This window comes from Papio anubis, chromosome 19 (genome assembly GCF_008728515.1).
Source record: "Papio anubis isolate 15944 chromosome 19, Panubis1.0, whole genome shotgun sequence".
NCBI lineage: Eukaryota > Metazoa > Chordata > Mammalia > Primates > Cercopithecidae > Papio > Papio anubis.
Window position 1 is genome coordinate 38,495,054 of NC_044994.1, and position 25,556 is coordinate 38,520,609.

A 25,556-nucleotide genomic window follows, 5' to 3' on the forward strand; every position below is an offset into this window, starting at 1 on the left:
GTGGGGCAACCTGAGGGTTTCTCAGAGCTCCTGAGAACTAGTGGCCTGGGTAGCCCCTGACGCCAGGGCTCTCCATCCCTTCTGGTGCAGGCGGAGTCAGGAGCGTGTATCTGTCCACCCCCACCGCCTCCACCCCAGCTTCGACTTCGGCCAACTGCAGACACCTCAGCCCAGGTATTTGGCTGAGGGCACTGACTGGTGAGTCTTCAGGGCCCCTGGGGGAGGCAGGGAGGAAGGGAGGAAGGAGGGAGGAGGGAGGAGGGAGGAGGGAGGAGGGAGGTCTTGCCAGGTCCATGGAGTTTCTGTTTTCATTCACTTTGAGTGGTGCAGGAGGCCTAGTTCTCAGGCCCCAGCCTTTGCCTCTGCTCCCAGCCACCCTCTGGGCCAGATGGTCCCACATGGGCCTGGTTCTAGCAATTAGCTTAGATGTTACTGGGTGCTATTATGGACTCAGTGTTCAGCATAGGAGTCAGTGTTCATGGTCCTGCAGTGGGGGAGGGGGGACAGGGATAGAAAACATTTCCCAGGCTCAATGAGGGATATGAATCAGTGGTCCCTTAGGGGAGAGCAGAAAGGAGAATTCCGAGGAACTGGGTGGTCAGGAAGTCTTCCTGGAGGAGGTGTGTCTCAAGGAATCCACAGAGAAGTGCCAGGGTATGCCAGCAAGGCAGTGCTGGGTGGGGTGGCTGTGTAAACACAGGCTCACATTGCGTCTTGAAGGATGGAGACAAAGCCAGCCAGGTCAGAGGTCAGGACTGAGGAGGGGAGCTGGGGAGAGAGGTTGAGGGTGGTGTTGTTGCTGAGTCTTTGCAGATAGTGGGCCCCTGAGAGACCTGCCCATAATTTCCCTCACTCAGGACAGACGTCTTTGTTGTCCCGAGATGCAGGGTCGCTTGGTTTTGGATCCTGGGTCCCACCCAACTCTGGTTCTAGCTCAGAAGAGAGCCGATATTAACTAGAGTTGGATCGGAACCCTTGAAAACTTAAAAAGATGTGCAGTTCACTGAATATTTAAAGGTAAAAGGCATCATGCCTGCAAAGAGTTCAGGGAAAAAAAATCTATCTAATCTATCATCTATCTTCACAGAGGATTGTGTGTGGATATATATGTGTGTGTGTGTGTGCGTGTGTGTGTGTGTGTGTGTGTGTAAGTATGTTATATACATTGGGGGAGAGAGAAAGGGAGACAGAGAGAGAAGGAAATAGAAATGCAGTAAAATGGTGACATTTGGGGAATCTGGGTGAAGGGTATACAGGAATTCTTTATGCTGTTCTTGCAACTTTTAGGTCAAAAATGTTTTTTTGTTTTGTTTTGTTTTAGAGTGTAAAATAATCTATCAATGGAAAAGCATGAATTATCTTGAAGATTGATGTGCCGTTGTGTAATTTTTTAGCCATTTGTCAGGCTTAGTCCAGGGTTGCTTTGGGAACCCTTCCCATGCACACCCAGGAATGATTCCAGAGAACAGTTCCAGTCAATTGAATGCTAAGGGTGCTTCTAGGTGCAGGAAATCGTGGCTTTCACATGTTCCATTTTCTTCAGCCCTTTGCTCATTCTCAGGTACACTTTCCGTTAAATTGAACAATTCCATAAAAGATAGATTGCACTGCAGCCAACTTCTGCCCAGCCTTTTCCAATTAGCAGATTCAAATTAGGAAGATTTAATTGCAGTTTGGATTGAATTCTGTCCCTCAGCAGTCAAGTCAATTTCATTTAATTCAATTCAGCACACATGGAGCATTCAGGGCCCTTGCATATGGCTGAGTGATTGGAACATGCACGGGGGCCTACAGGCAAGTGGGACAGAACAGGTGACATAGGTGGGACTCATCCTGGGGAGATGGCAGGAGGGGCAGTGCAGGTGCTGGCCCTGTCCTCAGCTTTCTTTACAGAGCCAAACCTCCTTATCTTTCTTATTTAAACCAGTCTGCATTCCTGGCTCCTACCTGCCTGGAGAAACAGAAAGAAGGAGGCTCCGGGAGGCTGGTCCCTGCCCTAGCAGGGGATGCTGGGAGGCCCTGCCTGGAGGCCCGTCTGGTCCACCCTTGGGCTCTTTCTGCCTGTTCTGTTCCCACTTCCCAAGTAGGATGCTGATTCTCCTCCCTTATAATTAGCTCTGCTCCAGTGGGGGGCCAGCCTAGTGGCGCCGAGGGGTTTTGTGATTGATTGTGCTAACTGCATCCCAGTCCACTTTTCTAGAGAGCTGCTTCTGCCAGGAGATAGGCAGCCTGGTAATTGGATGACAGGAAATGCATTATATCTCTACTCTCACCCTCTGCAAGGAGCCCCCGAGGGCCGGGAGAGTGTGTCTGTTGCATCCCCCATCCCCTTTAGAGAACCATCAGAGACCACTGACTTCTGCCCTAGGTCATTCCAGAAACTGGGCTGCAAGCCCATGTCCATCCCCAAGGTCGTCCAGCCCCTGAGGTTACCCTGGCCTTTTTTCCTACTTTGGGATATCTTAACCCAACCCAAGCAGCTTCTCTCAGCTGGGAAGCCTGGCCTGAGAGTGTGTGGAAGCAGCAGGCCTTGGGGGATACATCCCAAACCCCTCTCTTTCTCGCCCATGCCTAATAACTTTATCCTGACTTTGAGTCACAACCCAGTGCCTCCATCCTTTTCACGCTCCTTCTTGGACTCAGTCCTGACTTCTCAGTTCTAACTCTGCTCCCCAGTGTGGACTGTACCCTGCTGTGCCACAGCTGTAGCCCTGCCCAGGCCGAGGTCTGTAAGTACCTGGGACCTGTGGGCAGAGAGTGGGTGGAGGGTGAGCACCTCTAATTGTCCTTTCCCCTCCAGGCAACCTTGCCTCAGCAAAGCCCCCAAAGCTCCCTGAGCCTGGAGTCACCCATAGGGTGGTGCTGGCACTCGTGGTGCCAAATTCTAGGAAGAACTTAGACCACACCATGTTCAAGAACATTGAAAGTGGAGAATAAAGTTCAGTGTGATGTTGAGATACAAAGGCCAAAAATGATACACTGGCACAAGAAATCTCCAAAACACAGTTCTGGGTTAACCCTGTGGCTTTAGGTCTGTGGGATATTCCTGCAACCCATTTAGAAACTTAGCAAGCTCTTACAGGCTGGTGGCAACAGCAAAGGCTGGAGACACTGCTGCTTTAGGGGCTAATTTCTCTTTGAGGCAGGTCCTGGTCCAGACTTCTTTAGGGTTCGAGGAACCACATCCCCTGTTGGGGTAACCTGGGTCCAGGAAGGAATTTCTGATGAGATGATAAGAGGGGCATCATGAGAGCCCACCCAGGCCCACCCCGGGCAGACCATCCCACCCATTTGAGGGGCAAGTGCCTCTTGCTTTGACAGTTAGCATTCTTGGGATTGGGGTGACTGGGTTCCAAGTTCCTCGGGACTTTGCTTTGGTAGAATTCCTTGAACATTTGTTTTGAATTTGTTGGGTTCCCTGAGACTTCTGGGTAAATGCTAAAAATCAGAGCTTCTGCCATGTGAGGCAGTGCAATGGAATGAGCCCAGGCAAAGGTGTGAAACCCTGATGGTCCCAACTGGCCAGCCAAGGTCTGTGAATAAGGCACTGTCCTACTTCAGGCCTCAGATGGAGGGCTGGCCTAGTGGATTTCTAAGTTTGCATCCAACTGGCTCCAAGAGTTTAGCTCATGTCCCAAGTGACGGGCTCATCATGAGTTGTTCCAGGGATTCGGCCTGATAATGGCTCTTTGCATCTTTATAGTGCTCTACAAAGAACTTTTACCTGCATTTTCTCATTTGATGCTCCAGCATTACCATGAGGAGCTACTGTTATCATCATCTTAGAGATGAGACTCAAAGAGGTGAATTAGCTACAGAAGGTCTCACAGCTAAGAAGGGATGAGCCTGGGACAAGGACCTGGGTCTTCTGACAGCTGCTGCTGTTCAGGCTGTGGTGTGCGTGGAGCCTGTGAGAGTGACTGGCAGTCCTTCCTGCCCATAGCAGCTAGACCTGGGATGTGCAAAGAGGAGGATGGGGCCAGATGCCAGGGACCATCAGAGACCATCAGAGAGCTCCTGCCAGCTCTCCAGGGCTCATACGCTCATGAGCGTAACCCAGGGAACAGGGATCAGACTCCCTTGAAGGCTGATGGCTTTGTTGGGTTTTTCCCTTAGAACGATCTCAGATTACATTGCAGGGCAATGTGTAGCCAAACCCAGGCTGTGTGGGATCCAGGCTCAGTAGCAGCAGGCACAGTGGAAGCATAGAAAGTTAGTGGTCAGGGCCTGCTCATGGCAAGATGAGGAGGGGAAGTCTCAGAGTCCCATGCCTCCTGCCATCTCGCTCCTGTAGGATCTGAGATTGAACCTTCTGAGGCCCTGGCATTCCTCTCAACGGTGCTTTTAGGGCCTAGCTGCACTTTCCCAAAGGGAAGCTGTGTCCTAATTACCAGGGACCACTTCAATGTACACAGCACACTGCAAGAAACGACTGCTCGCAGCATATTTTCTCTAATAAATGCCACAAGTTTCCATGAATGTGTTTGGTATTTCTGAAGTTGGTGCCCATAGAGATAAAACTTGGAGTTAGTGGATGTTACCTTTGCACAATAGAGAAACTTCTTAATTAAAAAAACCCTTTTTATTATAGAAAATATCAAACAATAAAAAAATAAGAGAACAGTATAATTAATTCACACACATATGTCATCCAGCTTTGACATCAACTCACGGCCAGTTTTTTTTTTTTTTTTTTTTTTTTTTTTTAAGACAGAGTCTCACTCTGTGCCACCAGGCTGGAGTGCAGTGGTGTGATCTTGGTTCACTGTAACCTCTGCTTCCCGGGTTCAAGCAATTCTCCTGCCTCAGTCTTCCGACTGAGTGTGCGCCACCACACCCAGCTAATTTTTGTATTTTTAGTAGACACAGGGTTTCACCATGTTGGCCAGGATGATCTCGATCTCTTGACTTCATGATCTGCCTGCCTCAGCCTCCCAAAGTGCTGGGATTACAGGCGTGAGCCACCGCGCCCAGATCTCATGGCCAGTTTTACTCATCTTTGTTCCCTGATGTTATAGTCATCTCCGTTACCTGTGGTTTCGCTTTCCAGGGTTTCAGTTACCCATGTAAACCATGGTCTGAAAATATTACAGCATTTTGAGAGATTGAAAAAGAGAGAGAGAGAGAGACCATATTCACATAACGTTTTTCGCAGTATATTGTTATAATTGTTCTATTTTATTATTGGTTATTGTTGTTAGTCTCTTACTGTGCCTAATTTATAAATTAAGCTTTATCATTGGTATGAATATATAGTATAGGAAGAAACATAGTATATATAAGATTCAGTATTATCTGCATTTTCAGGCAGCCACTGCTGTCCTGGAACATATCCCTCATGAAAAGGAGAAACTGCTGTATTTGGAAACAAATCCAGGCATCATATTATTTCATCTGTAAATATTTCACTAAGTATCTCGAGAGATAATGACTCTGCTTTTTCACATCCTTACTTTGATACCACTATTAACAAAAAGAAATGTAATAATAATTTTTACTATAATCAAATGTCTAGCCAGTATTAAAATTTCTCTGTTATACTTTGTATCAATCAGGATCCAGATAAGTTTTATACATTGTGATTGGTTGATATGTCACATAAGTCTCATTTAATCTACCTCTTGCTGGATTCAAATTGCTAAAATTTTGTTAAGTAACTTTTACATCTTTTTTCATGAGATTGGTTTATAGGGTTTTTTTCCCTTGAAATGTCTTTGTCTGATTTTTGTATCAGTGCACTGCTTGCCTCATTGAATGGTTTGGGAAGTGTTTCCTCATCTACTTTCTGAAAGAAGTTGTGTAGAATTGGTATTATTATTTTTAGTTAACTAATTAATTAATTTTTAGATGCAGGGTCTTGCTCTGTCACCCAGGCTGGAGTGCACCTTGGCTCACTGTAGCCTCGATCTCCTGGGCTCAAGCGATCTTCCTGCCTCAGCCTCCCCAGTAGCTGGGACTACAGGTGTGCACCATTGTACCCAGCTAACTTTTTGTTTTTTAAATTTTTGTAGAGACAGTGTCTTGCTATGTTGGCTAGGCTGATCCTGAACTTCTGGGCTCAAGCGATCCTCCCACCTCAACCTCCCAAAGTGCTGGGATTACAGGTGTGAGCTACTGTGCCCAGTTGCAGGCTGGTCTTAAATGCCTAGGCCCAAGGGATTCTCCCGCCTCAGCCTCCCAGGTAGCTGGGATTACAGGTGTGTGCCACTGCATCTGGTAATTTTGGTAATTTGTCTTTCAATAAATTTTCTCTTTTCATTGGATGTACTGGCATAAGGCTATTCATAATATTTTCTTATCGTTTGAACATCTGCAATCTGTTATAATGCTCCCTCTTTCATTCCTCATATGAGCAATTTGTATATTCTCTCTTTTGTTCTTGATCAATCTAGATAGAAATTTAATCATTTGTACTGCTCTTTAGAAAATAGCCTTTGATCCCATTGTTTGTTTTTTATTTCACTGATTTCTGATCTTGATTTTATTATTTCCTCCTTTCTACTTATTTTGGGCTCTAGCTTCTTAAGGTGGAAACTTAGATCATGACTTTGGGTTTTCTTTTCTAATATAAGCATATAAAACTGAATTTTTCTTTAAGGACTACAAACTTTCTAATTAGTGTTGTGAATTCTTTTTGACCCTGGGTAATTTAGAAGTTTATTATTTAATTTTTGAAAATTTGGGATTTTGCAGAAATTTTTTTTGTTGTTGATTTCTAATTTAATACCAATGTGATCGGAAAACATACTCTGTGTAATTCTAATCCTTTTAAATTTATTGAGACTTGTTTTATGGTCCGGCATTTATTCTATCTTAGTAAATGTTCTATATGTATTTTTAAAAAGCGTATATTCTACTCTTATTGGATGGAGTATTCTGTAAATTAAGGTTAGATCAAGTTGGTCGATAGTATTGTTCAGGTCTTTTATATTCTTACTGATTTTTTTTTCATGAATTATTCCATGAATTATTAAGGAGGAGGGTGGATGTCTACAACTCTAATTATGAATTTGTTTTTTCAGTTCTGTCAGTTTTTGCTTCACTTATTTTGACTTATATATATTAGGATATTAAAAGGATTGTCATTTTTCAAGACAAATTGACCCCTTTATCATTATGAAATATCCTTCCTTATCCTTGGTAATATCCCTTGGTTCAAAGTCTACCTTGTCTGATATTAACATAGCCATTCCAGCTTTCTTCCAGTTAACGCTTACAGGGTGTATCTCTTTCCTCCTTTTAGTTTTAACCTAGTATCTACATCTTTATATCTTGAATGGACAGCATGTAGTTGGTGATTGTTTTGCAGTTGACAATCTCTGTCTGTTAACTGGGGTGTTTAGACCATTTGCATTTAATGCAATTGTCTACATGGTTGGAATTAAATCTGCCATCTTGCTATTTGTTTTCTTTTTCTTCCATCAGTTTTGTTGTTGTTGTCATTTCATTGTTTTTCTTTTAAAAGTTTTGTCTGTTTTTTGCCTTCTTTTGGATCAGTTGAGAATTTTTAATATTAAATATTGGTTTAAGAGTCATACCACTTTATTTTATTTTATTTTGGGAATTCACTAGGTTTACAATATGCCTATTTAGCATATCACACCCTAAAATAGAATTATACCATTTTGTGTGTAATGCAAAACTCTTACGACAGTATACTTCCATTACCCCTTCCCATCCTTTGCTACTCATTTGGTAGGTTTTATCTCTATGTATGCATAATCACCAAAATACATTGTTATCATTTTTGCTTAAACCAGTGGTTGGCAAATTATGGCCTGTGAATCAAATCTTGCCTGCTCTCTGTTCTTGTAAATAAAGTTTTATTGGAACACAGACACATCTATTTGTTCACCTATTGTTTATGGCTGCTTTTGCACTACAGTGGATGCTTGAGTAGTTGTGACAGAGACTGTATGACTTTTGAAGCCCCAAATAATTACTATTTATGATCCTTTACAGAAAAATGTTTGCCAGTCTCTGCTTTAAACTGTCAACCTTTACAGACAATTTTTAAAGGAAAACAATTTTTTATAAGTCCCACATAATTATCATTTCTGGCACTCTTTATTCCTTTGTAGAGATCTAAGTTTCTGCCTGGTGTTAGTTTTCTTTAGCATGAAGAAGTTTTTAAAACATTTCTTGTAGTAACAGTCTCCTGGCAGTGCACTCTCTCAACTTTTTGAAAACGTCTTTATTTCACTCTCATTTAAAAATATACTTTTGCTAGGTATATATTTCTAAGTTTGCAGTTTTTTTCCCTTCGGCAGTGAAAAGATGCCATTCCTTTGTCTTCTGACTTGCTTTGTTGTCGATGGGAAGTCTACGATCGTTCTTACCTACGTTCTTCTATGTCAAATGGGTCTTTTGTTCTTTCACTACTTTTAAGATCCTGTCTTTATTACTATTTTTCAGGAATTAGATTATTATGTCCCTTGGAGTGGTTTTCTTTGTGTTATCCTGCTTAAAGTTTATTGAACTTTTTGGATCTGTGAATTTATAGTTTTTATTAAATTTGGAAATATTTCAGCCATTTTTTCCCTAAAATATTTTTTCTGTCATCTACCTTCCATCCTCTCTTTTTGAGTCTTTACTTACCGATATGGCTGACTGCTTGATATTTTTACTGAGACTCTGTTAATTTTTTAGTCTTTTTCTGATGGTGTGCTTCATTTTGGATTATTATTATTCTTATTATTATTCAAGAGTTCATTCTGTCACCTAGGCAGAAGTGCAGTAGTGGCATCACAGCTCATTGTAGCCTCAACTTCCTGGGCTCAAGTGATCCTTCCACCTCAGCCTCCTGAGTAGCTGGGACCAGAGGACACACCACTATACTCAGCTAATTTACACTTTTTTTTTTTTTGGTAGACGTGGTGTCCCACTATGTTGCCCAGGCTGGCCTCAAACTTCTGGGCTAAAGTGATCCTCCTGCCTTGGCCTCCCAAATTGCTGGGATTAGAGGCATGAGCCACTGCGCCTGGCTCATTTTGGATTACTTTTGTTGTTATGTCTTAAAGTCATGAATCTTTTCTTTTGTAGTGTCTAATCTACTGTTAATCTAACCCAGTGAATTTTCTATTTCAGACACTGGATTTTTCATCTCTAGAAGTTCCACTGACATCATTAAAATATGTCCTCTTCTATATGTTTTACTTTTCTCTGTTTTTATGCTTTCTTTTGTATGTTTGAATATGATTATAATAGCTATTTTAGCATCCTTGTTATTTCTGTTTCATAGTTATTTCAATGGATTGATTTTTCACCTGATTCTGGGATATATTATCATTTTTTGGCATGTCTAGTAATTTTTTATTGAATGACAAACATCATTTATGAATAATTGTGGATTATACACTGTTAAGTAGTTACGTTTGTTTTATTCATTTAGAGTGTTAGGCTTCGTTCTGGTAAGCAACACTTGTAGTTCAGTTTCATCCTTTTGAGGCTTACTTTTAAGTCTTCTTCCAGCAGGACTGGAGTACCCCTAGAGAAGAGACTACTCTAGATCTGCCCTAATAAGACACATAAATAAGTCTCGAAAGGCTCTTCTGGGGTCTCTATTGTGTGTCCAAGTACTCTCTGCTCTGGCTGACTGGAATATGAATCTTTCCCAGCACTGTCTAATCTCTGGGAACCCACTATACCTTGGATGCTCTTTGTTCAACCTGGTAAAATTTCACCCCATGTATGCAGATCTTAGTATTCAGTAAAGACTCAAGGGGATCTCCGTGCAGATTTCTGGAGCTCTCCTTCTGCCTAGCTGCCTCTTCTCTTCAAATCATGGCACCACAACTTTCAGAGACCTCAGTCTCCTGGAAATAAGATATCTGAATCCTCAACTCATTAAGATTATCATGCTCTTCTTAGTTCTCTCCCTGCTCATGGTCTGGAATATGCCTTCATGAAAAAAACTAGGGAGGTTGCAGGGCTCACCTCATGTGTTGTCCTTCTATTGATAGCAGTTTACATTGCTTGTCATATAATGTCTGAAAACAGAGATTTCATATATTCCGTTCAGCTTTCTAGGGGTTTAAAGTGGAAAGGTAAATTTAACTCCTGTTAAACTATCATCAGTAGAAGCAGCAATTCCTTTAATTCTCCTCCATATCCTTTTTTTTTTTTTTTTTCCTCCAATGTGTTTGTTGAAGAAATCAGACTGTTTTTCCTATAGTTTCCTCTTATCTGGATTTTGCTGGTTGCATTCTGGTGTTGTCACTTAAGATGTTCCTTAGTTTCTTGTATTCTCTGGACCTTGGCACCAGGATTAAGGCTTCGGTAGATTCAGGTTCAACTCTTATTTCTTGGCAAAAATACTTCATAGGTGATATTGTATTCTTCCACCAGAAAGCACTTACTGTCTGGTTGTTGCTTCTTTTGTGATGTTAGCAACAATCAATGATCTTTGCTTAGATCCTTTATTTCTTTAGGGGAGGCAAAATAGTGACAAAAATTCAACAAAAATTCAGTCATCCCTTAATCATTTATTAGGTGAAAAACTTTTATAAACAGAAATTTCCACTCATCAAATGTTTGATTACCTGGAAATACAGTAAGAAAATAAAGGCTTCTTTTCATTTATTTACTAGTTTTCAAAATGAAGAGTTGGCTGGGTGCAGTGGCTCATGCCTATAATCTCAGCACTTTGGGACCCCGAGATAGGTGGGTGGATCACTTGAAGTTAGGAGATCGAGACCAGCCTGGCCAACATGGTGAAACCCCCATCTCTACTAAAAATACAAAAGTTATCCAGGCGTGGTGTGGCACGCCTGTAGTCCCAGCTACTCAGGAGGCTGAGGCAGGAGAGATTGTTCTCCTGCAACCTCGGAAGGTGGACCAGGTTGCAGTGAGCATCGAGATCACACCACTGCAGATTTAAACAATTTTTATTTATTTCCATTTCTCCTGCAGTTATGCTTGTCAACCTGCACATTGTCCTAACTCTGGCCAGTGGAAGCCAGTGAGCCCTTTTGCCGTCATCCTAGTAGTGTTTTGATAGCTCTCTTGTTTCCAGTTATGACAAGATGTTTCCATCTCATCTTGCGCATTTTCTCTCCAGATCTGAAATTGGCCATTTTCCAAATTAGCCATTGGTTCATCCTCTGTGTAATTCATCAATTAATTTGTTTTTAAGCAAAATGAATTTTCCTATATTTTTAGGAGTGGGATGCAGTGGGCTAGGACAAGCTGTCTAGCCTGTAGGTCTAGGTGTAGAGGTCTCTCTCGTTTTCTCAAAGTGGTAAAAATACAGCCTCGGCTCCCTCCTCCACTTTTATCTGAATCTTGTCTTTCCCACTCGGTGCCTCTGGCTTGCTTGATTTAGATTTTTCTTTCAGCATTCCTTTCAGAGATGGACTTTGTCTTGGGAGGGAGCTTTGGTCCCCTAGTTTAAGGAAGTCTTATAGAGCCTGGATTGCTCTAGCTCCTTCAGACCTTGCAGAGTCCCTTCCTTCTCTGGGTCTCCGTTTCCTTCCCTCTAAAGAGAGAGGAAAGGCTGGGAGACGTAAAGTCCCTTGCAGCTCTGGCAGGGTGTCACTCCGATTCTCCTCCATAGGCTTGATGTCTGAGGTCCCTTCTGTAACCTGATGGCTAAATCACACCACCCTATGGTTCACTGAGGCTGTTTCCCTGCAGGGATCTCAGTGTGGACGCTGGCTTGAGTCCTGCTCAGTTCCAGGTGCGGCCCATCCCTCAGCACTATCAGCATTACCTAGCGACTCCTCGAATGCACCACTTTCCCAGAAACTCCTCCTCCACGCAGATGGTAAGTGAAAGAAAATAGACTCCCTTGTGCCTATTGAGTGCCAGTGGTGGTCTGAGGCCTGCGCTCCCCTGTGCCCCGGCTCCTACATGACCCAGGTCCCCTGTGTATCAACCCCCTATCCCCTGACTCCTCTGTGCCCTGGCCCCCTTGTATCCTGGCTCCCCTGTGCCCCAGCTTCCATATGACCCAGCTCCCCTGTGTATTAAGCCCCTATACCCTGACTCTTCGGTACCCTGACCCCCTTATATCCTGGCTGCCCTGCAGTCCGGATTCCATATGACATGGCTTCCCTGTGTATCAATCCCCTATGCCCTGACTCCCTTGTGCCCTGGTCCCCTTATATCCTGGCTCCCCTGTGCCCCAGCTCCTACATGACCTGGCTCCCCTGTGTATCAACCCCTATGCCTTGACTCCCCTGTACCCTGGCCCCCTTATATCCCGGCTTCCACATGACCCAGCTCACCTGTGTATCAACTCCCCATGCCCTGACTCCCTTGTGCCCTGGCCTTCTTGTATCCTGGCTCCCTGGCAGACCAACAGCTCCCCTCTCTTCCCAGCTCCTATTCGCGCTTTGGCTTGATGGGGAATGAAAGGGGACCTGGTGGACCAGAAACTGGTTCTGCTGAGGGGAGGAGGAGTGGGCACTGGAGGAGTGGAAAGGGACAGCATGGCAAGGTGTGGTCTGTGGGTAAAAGGCTCAGGGCTAAGATCAGGCAGAGTAGACCTCGCACCTCATATGGCCTCATTTAGTTTCCTGTGGTCAGCACCTCCCTGGGCTTTGGCTTCACTAATCTGTGAAATGGAAATGAAGATGCCTGCCTCGCCCATCTCACAGGGTTGGTGTGAGGATCAAAAGAGATCCCAGCAGGAGCTCTTGGGCCTAGCCTGCAGATCCAGTCCTGCCTTTTTCAGAGGGCAGACCTTCTTGTGGCTACAGAGTGCTAAATCATGGGTCAGGCTGGGCTTGGGGGCCTTTGGGCTCCTGACATTGCAAGCTGCATGGAATTAAAATGAAGATATTCCATGAAAGCAGCAAAAGCTTGATTGAAAATCTTATTTCCAGGCAGCTTCACTTTGCTGCCCTAAAGCATAATTCCACCTTCCAACCCTTGTCTCTGTCACTAACCACTCAGTTCCTCAGTCTGCTTTTTGTATAATAAGGAGCTTGCATGAGTAATTTTTGGAGTCCTTGTAAGCTCTGAGGGTCCATGCTTTGTGTATGAAGCGCCATCTCTTAAGAATAAAGAAGCAAACATTTATTGAGCACTTACTACATGCCAGGCACTGTTATAAGCACTTCATATAAATTATCCCATTAATCCTCTCAAAAACTCCACAAAAGAGTATCATCCTGATTTTAAAGATTGGAAAACTGAGGAAGAGAGAGGCTAAGTAACTGGCCCTGGGACATACAGTGAGAAAGTGGAGGAGCTGTGATGGAAACTCCTCTCTGACTCATAGCCAGGGTAAGGGAGGGGTGAGTGAGGCAGGCCATGCAAGAACAGAGTCAGACTCTCTTAATTTAAAATACTGACATTTTGCTCAGCATGGAGGTTTTTTGCATTTATTTGACTTTAAAAAACATTACATTGAAATACTATTGATCTTGATTACTGAGGCTTTTGGTGGCCCTTTTAATTTTGTGCCTCCACTTTGGTGCCGACACTAACCCAAGCCTTTAACTATCAAGCTGCTCTTGGAGGCAGTGCAGAGTAGGGGTGATATGGTTTGGCTCTGTATCCCCACCCAAATCTCACCTTGAATTGTAATAATCCCCACATGTCAAGGGCAGGACCAGGTGGAGATAATTGAATCATGTGGGGGCAGTTTCCTACATGCTTTTCTCATGATAGTGAGTGAGTTCTCATGAGATCTGACGGTTTTATAAGGGACCTCCCCATTCGCTTGGCACTCATTCTGTCTCCTGCTGCCCTGTGAAGAGGTGCTTTCCACCATGACTGTAGGTTTCCTGAGGCCCTCCAACCATGTGGAACTGTGAGTCAATTAAACCTCCTTTCTTTGTAAATTACTCGTTCTTGGGTATTTCTTCATAGCAGCGTGAGAATGAACTAAAACAAAAGGTGAAGGGAAGGGACTCTGCCACCCAACTGCCTGGGTTTGAAATCCTGGTTCTGTCCCTTGGTTGCATAACTTGAGCCAAGTACATAATCTATTGTACCTCATTTACCCCATCAATAAAATGGGGATAGTAATAGCACCCACATTATAGATTAGGTGAGATAATTCAATTAGTCATGTAAAGTGCTTAGAATAGTGCCTGCCATGAAGGTTAGTTGTCACTTTATTAATTCTGTTATTACTTCTGGGGCTTGTCCAGGCAAAGCTTTGTTCTTGGTGAGAGAAAAGGGATGTAAGAGCAGGAAAGACAATACTTCTGCCCACAGCATCTCAGGGTGTACTGAGTGGGTTACAGGCAGAGAAGTTGCATGCTGGGCTTATGGAGAAACCTTGAATCCTCGCTCTATCCAAGGCATTTTCTCCCCAACAGGTCGTCCATGAAATCCGAAACTACCCTTATCCTCAGCTTCACTTCCTTGCTCTCCAGGGACTAAATCCCAGCAGACACACCTCCGCCGTACGGGAGAGCTATGAGGTATGTTGCTCTGTCTGGTACCAACTGGGCTGGTGGAGATGCCATTATTGTTTATCATCCCTTTTCCCTCCCCACCTCTGCTGGTGAGTAGGGTATGGCTGTCAGGAAGCTTCAGGGTTAAGAGTAAGAGAGAGAAGAAGGGAGAACCAGTAGAGATATTGCAGTCTTTCAGCATCAGATGAGTTCTTCCTGATAGCTATGTGAATGCTTCCTGCTCATGTCTTCCAGCTCCCCAATCCATATCCTGTGTGCATGTGGGCATTTATACATGCTGAGCACACATGTGCACATTTTTCTCTTTCCAGGAGCTGCTGCAGCTCGAGGACAGGTTGGGTAATGTGACTCGGGGAGCTGTACAGAACACCATTGAGAGGTTCACCTTCCCCCACAAGTATAAGAAGGTGGGTCTGCCAGCAGGCCAGCCTGCATAGTCAGGGAATGGGGCAGGAGTGTTGTCTAATTGACTCTGATCTGGTTGTTCACAGAGGGATGCAGTCCAGAATCTAGAAACCTTTGCTCTGGTTAGATGTTCTAAAGCTGTGATAACTTCCCAGGGTCATGTTACCTTTTTGTGCCGGGTGTGGCCAGGAGGGAAGATGGGAGGCCTCTCAGTAAAGGAGGAGAGCTGGGTATGCGTGTGTGCATGTGGACTTGCCATTGGGTATATTACACATATATACATTTATAGGTGTCAGGCACATAAATACTTGTCTCTAAATGAGATGGGCCAAGGGGATACCTGCACAGAAGGCTAATATTTGTCTTAGAAAATAATTCCATGTCCAATCTCACATGTGAACAAATGAGAAACTAAGGCTTCCAAGCAGAGGTTTTCAAATCTGACTGAGTGTCAGAATCACCTGGGGAGCTTTTAAAGCCACAGAGTCACAGATTTTATCCTAAGTCCATAGAGGTAGAATCTCCAGGGTTAAGAACTAAGAATCTAGGACATGATTAAAGCTCAGAAACCTGAGTTTAAATTTTTTTAAATTAAAATAAATGAAAAATTTTGGAAGCAACCAAGATGTCCTTCAATAGGTGAAAGATAGATAAACATACAGTGGCACATCCAGATAATGGAATATTATTCTGCAATAAAAAGAAATAAGGACTAGGCACAGTGACTCACACCTGTAATCTCAGTGCTTTGGAAGGCTAAGGATGAAGGATCACTTCAAGCCAGGAATTTAAGACCAACCTGAGCAAAATAGTGAGACTTCATCTCTACGAAAATTTTAAAAAGTTAGCTGGGCTGGTGGTATGAACTTGTAGTCCTAGTTACTTGGGAGGCTGAGGCAAGAGAATTACTTGAGCCCAGGAGTTCAAGGCTGCAGTGAGCTATGATTGCACCACTGCATTCTAGCCTGGACAACACAGCAAGACCCTGTATCAAAAAAAGAAAAAGTATAAGCTATTGAGCCATGAAAAGACATGCTGGAACCAGAAATGCACTGAGGAATTCTTAAGTAAAAGTAGTTAGCCCAAAAAGGCTGTGTACTGTATGTTTCCAAATATATAACATTCTGGAAAAGGGAAAACTATGGAGACAACAAAAAGATCAGTGGTTGCCAGTGGGGAGGGAGGGAGGAATGAATGGGTGGAGCATAGGGGAGTCTCAGGGCAGTGAAAGTATTTGGTATCATACTCTAACAGTGGATACATGACATTATACATTTGTCAAAACTGATAGGATGGTACAACACAGAGAAAACCCTAATGTAAACTAATGAACCTCAGTTAATAGTCTATTGATACTGGTTCATCGATCATAACAAGGGTGCCACACTAATGCAAGATGTTAATAATAGAAACTGTGTGTGTTGGGAGTATAGGGTATATGGGAGAACACTGTACTTTTTGCTTATTATTATTATTATTATTATTTGAGACAGAGTCTTGCTCTGTTGCCCAGGCTGAAGCGCAGTGGCACGATCTTGACTTACTGCAAACTCTGCCTCCTGGGTTCAAGCAGTTCTCTCACGTCAGCCTCCCAAGTAGCTGGGATTACAAGCATGTGCCACTACACCTGGCTAATTTTTATATTTTTAGTAGAGACGCGATTTCACCGTGTCGCCCAGGCTGGTCTTGAACTCCTAACCTTAAATGATCTACCTGCCTTGGCCTCCAAAAGTGTTGAGATTACAGGCATGAGCCACCGTGCCCAGTCTGTTTTTGCTTAATTTTATGTAAACTAGAACTGCTCTACAAAATAACATTTATTATAAATAAAAATAAAAAAATAAATATTAATGCATTTTTAAAACATTCATCCTTCCCAGGGGAAATTAAAAAGCTTGACAAACGTTAAGAATCTTAGAGCAGGACTGTCCTCATCATGGTCAAGCCAGAGACCATCCTGAGACCCTAGGGTGCATTGGTCGAGAGCACTCTTAGAGTTAGAGCCAATTTTGACTCTCCATTCTACCCCTTATAGCTCCGTTACTTTGGACAACTTACTTGGCTTTTCTGGCCCCTCCCTGTCCACTTCCCCCTTTAAAAATGTGAAATGGGAGTGATCTCATTAGTAGCTACCATACAGGGTGCTGTGGGGATTCAATGGGATGATGCACCTGAACAGCTTGGCACAGTGCCTGGTACCTACTAAGTGCCCAGGAATGGTAAGCTGCTGCTACCTTGATGCTATCTCCTAGGCTTTCCCCTAGCCCATGTGCTAGTGGTGTCAATGTCAAAGACCATGAATCAGTATAGGCAGCTCCTCTCAAGGCACTGGATTTATTCATAAATGATTTTGACTGCAGTTATTGGGTACCTACTATGTATCAGACCTTGGCTGGTGTGCTAATAGAGGAAATGGCAGCATTTCAGTAAATAAGGATGTCATCTACATGGGGAAAATGATCATTCTCTGGAGAGAGAGAGAGTTTTAAGCTATTGGAGAAGAACATAGAAGGAAATGAGTGTTGTATTTGAGTCCAGGAGCAGCACCTGTGTCCCGGACCAGGGGGTTTTTACTCCTACCAAGGATGCACACCTCACCTGCTGTCACTTCAACAGGCACAAGGAAATTGTGAAGAGAACCAATGCTAAGAATGAAAAGGTGAAATGGACTGAATCAAGTAGATAAAGGGCTCAGGTAAAAAGGAGAATGAAAAGAAGGGAATAAAAATATTATTAAAAATAAAAAATGAATTAAAAATAAGAAATGACAAAAGTTAGGAACCAAATAAAATGTGGAAAGAAACCCTTAAAAATTATACACAAGTGAAAAAGATAATAAAGAAGAAAAAACACTTTAAAAATTTAAATTGAGAGTGTAATTATATATAATAAAAATATACTTTAAAATAATGATGTAAGAATAAAAATATAGAAAATACCGAGTCAAAATAGAAAAATATGCAAAGAATAAGAACTAGAAAGAGATATGAAAGCAACACATAAAATTAACATCAATAATATCATAGTTAAAAGGGGGCTGGGCACACTGGCTTATGCACTTTGGGAGGCTGTGGCAGGAGGATAGATTGAGCCCAGGAGTTTGAGACCAGCCTGGCCATCACAGAGAGATTTTGTCTCTACAATAAAAAGAAAAATTAGCAGTCATGATGGTGTACACTTGTAGTCTCAACCACTAAGGAGGCTGAGGTGGGAGGATTGCTTGAGCCTGGGAGGTCAAGCCTGCAGTGAGCCGTGATTACACCATTGCACTCCAGCCTGGGCAAGAGTGCAAGGCCGTCTCAAAAAAAAAAAAAAGTTAAAGAGAAGGTTAATGACATGAGAAGATATATAGATTAGACAGCAAGACAGGGTAATATTAAGCTAAAATTACTAACTATAAAAGGAAAATCATGAATAATGATGGCAAAAAATAATAGAAAGTAGACAAATAGGTGACTCTTACCAATACATTTTATTGGACCTCCCTTTTCTAGCAGGGCCAGCTAAATGAAGGCCACTCTTCCAGCAAACACAGCTGGACTCTTAAGCAGGCAGATCATCATGACTCTATTCATACTCAAAAGCCATGACAATTATACGGAACTATGGGTGTAATTCTGATTTTCTGGATTCTAGATAAGGGAAAACTTATTACAGAAGCCTAGCAGGGTTTGCAGTGGAGTATATAGGGCACAGCGAGGCACAGAGCAGAACAAATAGATTTTCTTGTGTGTTCCAGTGAGGTTACAGTATTCCCCAGACTAAATCAGACTCAGGATCTCCAGAGTTTAGGACCAGGGGCCAGAGAAGGGAGACTTGGCATCTGGGCCTTGCCCCGCAGTCATTCTTTGGGTAGTCTTCATCTTGTGACGCTTCAGATTTTTCTCTTTGCAAAATGACCTTGAAGTCGGCCTGTCTCTGGAGAGGGACCGAATGGGTAATTTTCCTCTTATGGTTATTGTTAGACTGTTTCATGGCACAGTGGGAAGATGTGAACATGAAAAGTGGGCTGATTTCACTCACTGATTAGATTTCTTCTTCCCAAAATATTTACCAAGTACTAATACGCTTTGTAAGTGACCAAGTATGGGGCGGTACTTAAAGAAGGGTAAGCCATGAGTCCATGCCATCTGAACTTGAGACTTTACATAATGGTAAACTACATAATGATTCTACATATGGCTTCTGCATAATGGTAAACTATTTTCAAATAATTAGCATAAAATTAAAAACAGTACAAGGGAAGTCAATAAGTATAAACAGTGTTTCAGGATTGCTTTACGATAGTGCCTATCTTAAGTGAACTTGATAAATCCCACAATATAAATAGTTTATAAAAATGGCTACAGTTTGTAAGAGTTGATGTCTTCATGTAGTTATCAGTGAATACATGAGTCAACAGTGGTTGACTGAAAGAATAAATGAAGCCTGCTGGGCCTGAAAGTGGAGGGAGAAACCTGAAGGCAGGAATCTAGGTTGTAAAGGGTGTTGAGGGGGAGTGGATGGTGTGAAGGGACCAGAAAAGGGAAACTGCACAGTCATAGCTTTGCAAAGGATCGATTTGTTAGGAACTCAATTTCTTTCTAAGCTCTGTATCCCTAGAAAGTGCCTGGGACAGCAAAAATGATGTCCACTTGACCTCTTCCTACTCCCCTTGCTGCAGAAGAGTAGGCGGGAAGGAGTTCTGGGTATTACTTAAGAACTTTGGCCGGGCGCAGTGGCTCACGCCTGTAATCCCAGCACTTTGGGAGGCCGAGGCGGGCGGATCACAAGGTCAGGAGATCGAGACCATCCTGGCTAACACGGTGAAACCCCGTCTCTACTAAAAATACAAAAAAATTAGCCGGGCGAGGTGGCGGGCTCCTGTAGTTCCAGCTACTCGGGAGGCTGAGGCAGGAGAATGGCGTGAACCCGTGAGGTGGAGCTTGCAGTGAGCCGAGATCGTGCCACTGCACTCCAGCCTGGGCGGCAGAGCGAGACTCCGTCTCAAAAAACAAAAAAACAAACAAACAAACAAAAAGAACCTTATGGCCAGGCACTGTGGCTCACACCTGTAATCCCAGCACTTTGGAAGGCCAAGGCAGGCAGACCACCTGAGCTCAGGAATTCAAGACCTGACCAACATGGTGAAACCCTGTCTCTATAAAAATACAAAAATTAGCCAGGCATGATGGCAGGTGCCTGTAATCCCAGCTACTTGGGAGGCTGAGGTAGGAGAATCGCTTGAACCCAGGAGGTGGAAGTTGCAGTGAGCCAAGATCATGCTGTTGCACTCCAGCCTGGGCAACACAGCAAGAATCCGTTTCAAAAACAAAAACAAACTTTAAAAAACCTGAATCCTAGGGGAAAAGCAGCCTGTGGGTGAAAGCCAACAGCCACCAGGTGAGTCTGCCCAGGTAATGAATACTCCTCTCTCTGCTTCTCATAGCGAAGACCCCAGGATGGCAAGGGCAAGAAGGATGAGGGGGAGGAGTCAGACACAGATGAGAAATGCACAATTTGTCTGTCTATGCTGGAAGATGGAGAAGATGTGAGGTAGGAGACCGCCATTTTGATTCCCTCTCCCCTCTCTTATAGGTATTGGTGACCAATCACTGCGCCGTGTGTCTGGGAGTTGGGGTGCTTGTTAGCTTGTGCACGTGTGTGCCAAGTGTGCTATAATGTGCTTCATGGTTGCCCTGGGAAGGTAGGGTATGAAATGTTCTAGATGTGTGATGACCGGGTATGGACGCGAGGATGAAAAGCGTAAGAGAACAGTGTGATGTTCTGTCTGAATGAGTCTGAGACAAAATTGTGGCTTTGTTTCAGGCTCATCTGAAAGCGCTTCCTGGCGGAGGCTTCATGGTTTCCCATCTCAGCCATAGCCTCCCTCCATAGCCGGGCAGTTCCCAGGGGTCCTAGGTGTGTGTCTCCTGGTCTGCCCAGTGTCCCTCAGCTCCTGCAGGGCCCCTGACTCTCCCTCCTCTCTTCCAGACGCCTACCCTGTATGCATCTCTTTCACCAACTGTGCGTGGACCAGTGGCTCGCCATGAGCAAGAAATGCCCCATCTGCCGAGTGGACATTGAGACACAACTGGGAGCCGACAGCTGAGGGAGGAATTAGCCAGTGGACACCCCATTTCCTTCACCAGGTCCCCCCACGGCCATAGCCCTTGCAGCCAAACTTTGCCTTCTGAGCCATTTGACGTAGAGGAAAAGCCTGCAAGCACATTTTATGGAAAGAGGAGTTGGTGGTATCGGTGTCGAGGGAGAGGAGGGGGTGGGGGAGGACCCACCTCTCCAGAATGGTGACTGTCCCCATCCGCCCAGCTGAGCAGGAGAGAGGGAGCTGGCCATGCCCAGCGCAAGGGCGGGAAGGAGGGGCCCAGGCTGCGGAGAACCCAGGTGGAATCCTGAAGGCACTAGCTGACAGACGGGCCCCTCAATCCTGTCCTCTGAAGGATTGTATATATACCTCTCGACCATGTAGGAACCATGTAGGGGTCTCTAGCTATTTCTGTGGATGGCAGCCAGAGCATGTTAGCTTAAGAAAAATGTTGTGTGTGGTGCTCTAGTCATCTTGTGGTGGACATGTCGCTATTACCTAATTCGCACCAAATATTTCTCATTGAGTTTCTTGTTTTGGTGCCTGACCGAACCAACGACAGCCCCAATCTTCCCGTCTTTATGAGAGAAAAGGAAAAAGGAATCAAAGGTAGAAGAAAAAAAAGCCAAATTCTGTTTAGGGTGAAAAAGGATTTTGTTTTTCACCCAATTTGGGAGGCGGGAGGGGGGTTCTCGTTTCGTTTTTGTTTTTGTTTTTACCTTGGCTTTTGTTTTTCTCATGTTTACAGTGCACGGAGTGTGGAAGGGAGTCTGGGAGAGGGAGGGCTGGAAAAGGAGCTGATGGGGTCTTATTCCGGCCTCTGAGGGTTCAGCCGAGGTGAGGGAAGGCAGCAGAGCTCCAGTAGGTGAAGGGAGAGTTCAGCTAGGCGGGGCTCCCCAGGCCCAGGGCTCAACTGCATGACCCCAGTTATAACCCCCACCCAGTTCCACACTAAACCAGGGAGGGCTCAGCCCTCAGCTACAGCTTCTCGCTGTGTTACTGGGAGTGGAGAGGCCCATGCTCACTCCAACTCCTTCCTTTAGGTTGTGCTCTTGCCTGTCACAAAGAGGCAACATAGCCACTGCCTCCCTATGCAAAAAATTAACCAGATGATGCAGATAAGACAGCATAGGTGATGGCCGCTTTGTCTTGGCCACAGTGCTCTCAGACAGCACTCAGGGCTGAGGTCAATACCGCGGACCTTGGGGAGGAAGCTGAGCATCCCCTGGGATGTCTCCAGTTCTGATACAGTCCCTCAGAGATGGCCCTGACTCTGAGGCCCCTCAGCTTGGTTTGGGAGGCCCCGTGTCCCTGGTCTCTGGCTCCTTCTCTGACTCTTTGATAATCTTGGGCAAGTCCCTTTCTTTCTCTGTGCCTCAGTTTCCTTCTCCTTTGAGTGGGGAGAGATAACAGTGCAAACCCATTTCTGGTCCTGCTACCTCACCTAGATGTTGTGAGGATTCGTATTCCCTGTCCAGTGTGTTCTATGCTCTCTTCTGAGAACCTCGTGGGGTGTCGGGATGGGGGTACTGGGAGACACAGACCTGATACAGTGTGTCTTTCTGCGCCACCTCACAATTTTCCTGAACCCCAAAGGGAGCAGAGAGATAAGAGGACAGAAGAATGGAGATGGGAAAATCCACCAAATTCCAATCCAAACCCCACTTTCTTTCTCCCTATGTGGAAGACACCAGATTAGCTGGAATTCTGCCACCTTCCTTTGTGCCCCACCCTGCACCGTTCCCCCATTTGCACTGCTCTCTAAGTCTCCCCCTCACCTCCATCCCTAACCCAGTCTCAATGCCCTCATATCAGTAAGACCCGGGTGAGGGAGACAGGATACTTGTCACGTATTTGAAGAAATTCCATACAGTGAAGGAAATTTGAGTCTGTATTGCTGCTACAAGGGTAAAACCAGTACCAATGGGTAAAAGTAACAGGCGGGCAGATCTTAGCTTGAGGAAGAGCTTCTAGCACGATAGGTTCATGCGGGAATGGCTGCTCTGGCCACCTGCAGGCAGAGAGTGGGGGAAGTGGCTCCTGGTAGGAGGTTTCTCCCAGCACTAATATCTTGGTGTTCTATAAAATCTTTATTGAGTGCCTACCGGTGCAGGCGCTGGGAGAGACAGTAGCTTTGAGGAGCTCACAATCTAGCTGAGGAGACGAGACACATCCAATGCTGCCAAAATGGTGAATAACCTGATTCAGTGTTAGCAGCAATGAGCATCACAGTGTCCAACTCAGTTGCTCCAGTGCATGAAAATGTCTCCAGGGCTGAAGGCTGGAGATCCCACCAGTGGGGAAAGTACATCTGAGTCAGGATTTTGGGGGAAAGCTAGTTACTGATAGCCACAGGAAGTTGAGAATTCTCCCCCATCCTCTCCAATGGCTGGGTGAAAACCAAGAATTCATCGGAAGATGGCTTTGGCCTGGAGGTAGCTAGGGTGGTCTAGGAAGGTCATTCCTCTCTTAATCTCAGTCTTTCATTCTTTCTGCTGAGACTGGCCTGAAAGGCTGGCAAGTGGGAGGGAGTCAATGGAGAGGCCAGGATAGAATTAGAGCTGGTGTCCCAGGTTCCAGTCTAGGCTCTTCACTGGCAAAGTGGGCAACACTAGAAACTTCCCTTTGTCTCTCTGGGCCTCAGTTTCCTCAGTTACAACCTAAGGAGGTTGGATTGGATGCTTGCTAATTTTCTTCTGACACTCACACTTTGTGATCCTCCCTAACATCAACGCATCTTCTTCAAGGTAGCAGAGCTGTGTGCCCACCCAACTGTTGAAAAGGACTTTCTGTGGGCACACACTCTGTTTCAGACTGGGCTGGGGGCACACATACTGAGGGAGACAGTGGGCCCTGGTCCCCTCCCCCTCCCAATTCTCTGCCCCAGGCTAATATTAGGGACTGGGGAGGGGACCACCAGAAGTAAGAGGGAAGCTGCTTACTTTGGGGTTAGACCCTGAAGCCCCCCCTCCTTCCCATCTCTGGGGACCTTGTCCACTGCAGGTGGGGACAGGAGGTGATGGGGTACTCAGAACCCTGCAGCTCCCACTTCTTTAGCCCAGCAGCTGTTTGGAGGAGAAGAGAGGGCCGGGGCCTGTGCTTCTGCTCCCGGCACTGGTCAGGGAGTCTGGGAAGAGTGGAGAAGAGGCAGGGTCAGGCCTCAGCATCTCACATCCACCACCTCCAGGAGGGGAGACCACTGGTAAGTCCTCCTCCTGCTCAACTCAAGGGACTCAGACCCTTTCTTGACTGAGACGCATGAGTGCCTTCTGGGGTGAGAGCAGCCCCAGGGTTTAAGTTGGGCGTCCTAGCCGCTGCCGCAGCTGTGCCGCCGCGGGTCCACCGAGGATGCCAATCAATCAACCCAACACCACAAGCCTGGCTGGGTGCAAGCAGAGGGTGAGCAGGGGCTGCCCCTCCACCTGGCCAGGACCCCCTTCGGCCCCCTGTCGCCCTTGGCCACCACCTGTGGCAGGACTCAAGCTCCTCTTCTGCAAATGTTCCCAGCCTCCGTGCAAGTATTCTTAACTCTTTACGCCTAATGAACAAGCACAGTTTTTTCAATGGTGAAGAAAAAAGCACCAGACTTTTTTTCTTTTTTTCCTAAAGAAATCCCCTAAGCCCCCCGCCTGCCGGCGGGACGAACACTCCCTGCGTGGGGCTGTAGCAACGTCCGTCAGGCCCCCTTGTGTTTCATCTCCTGCGCGCGTAGAGCAAATGCTAGAGCGATTTCAGCTGATAGAAAAACAAAAATGAAAAAAAAATACAAAAAACAAAAAACATGGCACGTTGCTAGTTTACAGGGTTTTGTGAGTTTAAATGCCTTATATTTAACAATCATAATTTATGACTAACTTGTAGATATCGTGGGTTCTTATTTAATTATTTTTATAGTTGTTTTGCATTTTTAATTATAATTTATTTATTTAGAAAGGATACTAATTTTTTTTATTACTCCTATTACCTCATTTTGGCGTTGTTTCTGGGAGTGGAATGCTTTGCATGCATTGGTACGATGACAAACAACTACGAATACAAAAAAAAATTTAAATAAAATTCTGCAAACTTTATTTCGTCCAAACTATCAGGGTGTGTGATTGCAAGCTGTCCTACCGTGGTGCTGGCCTCTTTGGATACATTCCATACGAAATGCAAACCTTTGATTCTGTATGCTGTGATCTAGTGAAAAACTCCAATATAGTGACTGTATTTAGCACATATATAAATATAATTTGCACTTGTCAGCAGACTGGGGTAATCCTTTCACTTGCTATCCTTGGCACCCCCCTCTCCCCACAACCCCACCTCTCCAGCATGAACCTGCCTTTCCTACTCCCTCGCTCCTCCCACAATCTCAGCCCACCCAGCCGCTATCCTCTGAGGAAAGTCTTGGGGCATAGGGGTCACTGTCTCCACCTGGCCTCCAACTCCAGAATTGGAGTCCTCCAGACCTTACAAGAGGAATATCAGAGAGCCAAAAAGCCTGGTTTCTTAGAACGAGCCCTGAACTGGGGAGCTGAGAGGCTCAGGTTTTCAGATCTGCTCCATGATAGACATCCCAGTGACCCTGAGCAAGTCCCTTGGCCCCTGAGTCTCAGTTTTCTGGGTGGGGTGAGTGAGGAGAACTGGGAGATCTTTAGGGTCCCTTGGATTCAAGTAGAATATGACACAGATCCCGTGGGAAACCACTGTGC

General features: G+C 44.9%; 1 protein-coding gene across 2 annotated transcripts in view; it reads left to right on the top strand.

Moving 5' to 3' along the window:
* Positions 1–24,932, top strand: part of RNF165 (ring finger protein 165) — a 127,988-nt gene extending 103,056 nt beyond the window's left edge. For both annotated transcript variants that reach the window (XM_009192663.2, XM_017951695.3), the window contains exons 3-8: positions 91–198; positions 11,635–11,764; positions 14,274–14,378; positions 14,684–14,779; positions 20,206–20,312; positions 20,751–24,932. In XM_009192663.2, the coding sequence (XP_009190927.1) occupies positions 91–198; positions 11,635–11,764; positions 14,274–14,378; positions 14,684–14,779; positions 20,206–20,312; positions 20,751–20,868 (664 nt within the window). In that variant the 3' untranslated portion in view covers positions 20,869–24,932. The remainder of the gene's footprint in view (positions 1–90; positions 199–11,634; positions 11,765–14,273; positions 14,379–14,683; positions 14,780–20,205; positions 20,313–20,750) is intronic.
* The last annotated feature ends 624 nt before the right edge of the window (positions 24,933–25,556 follow it).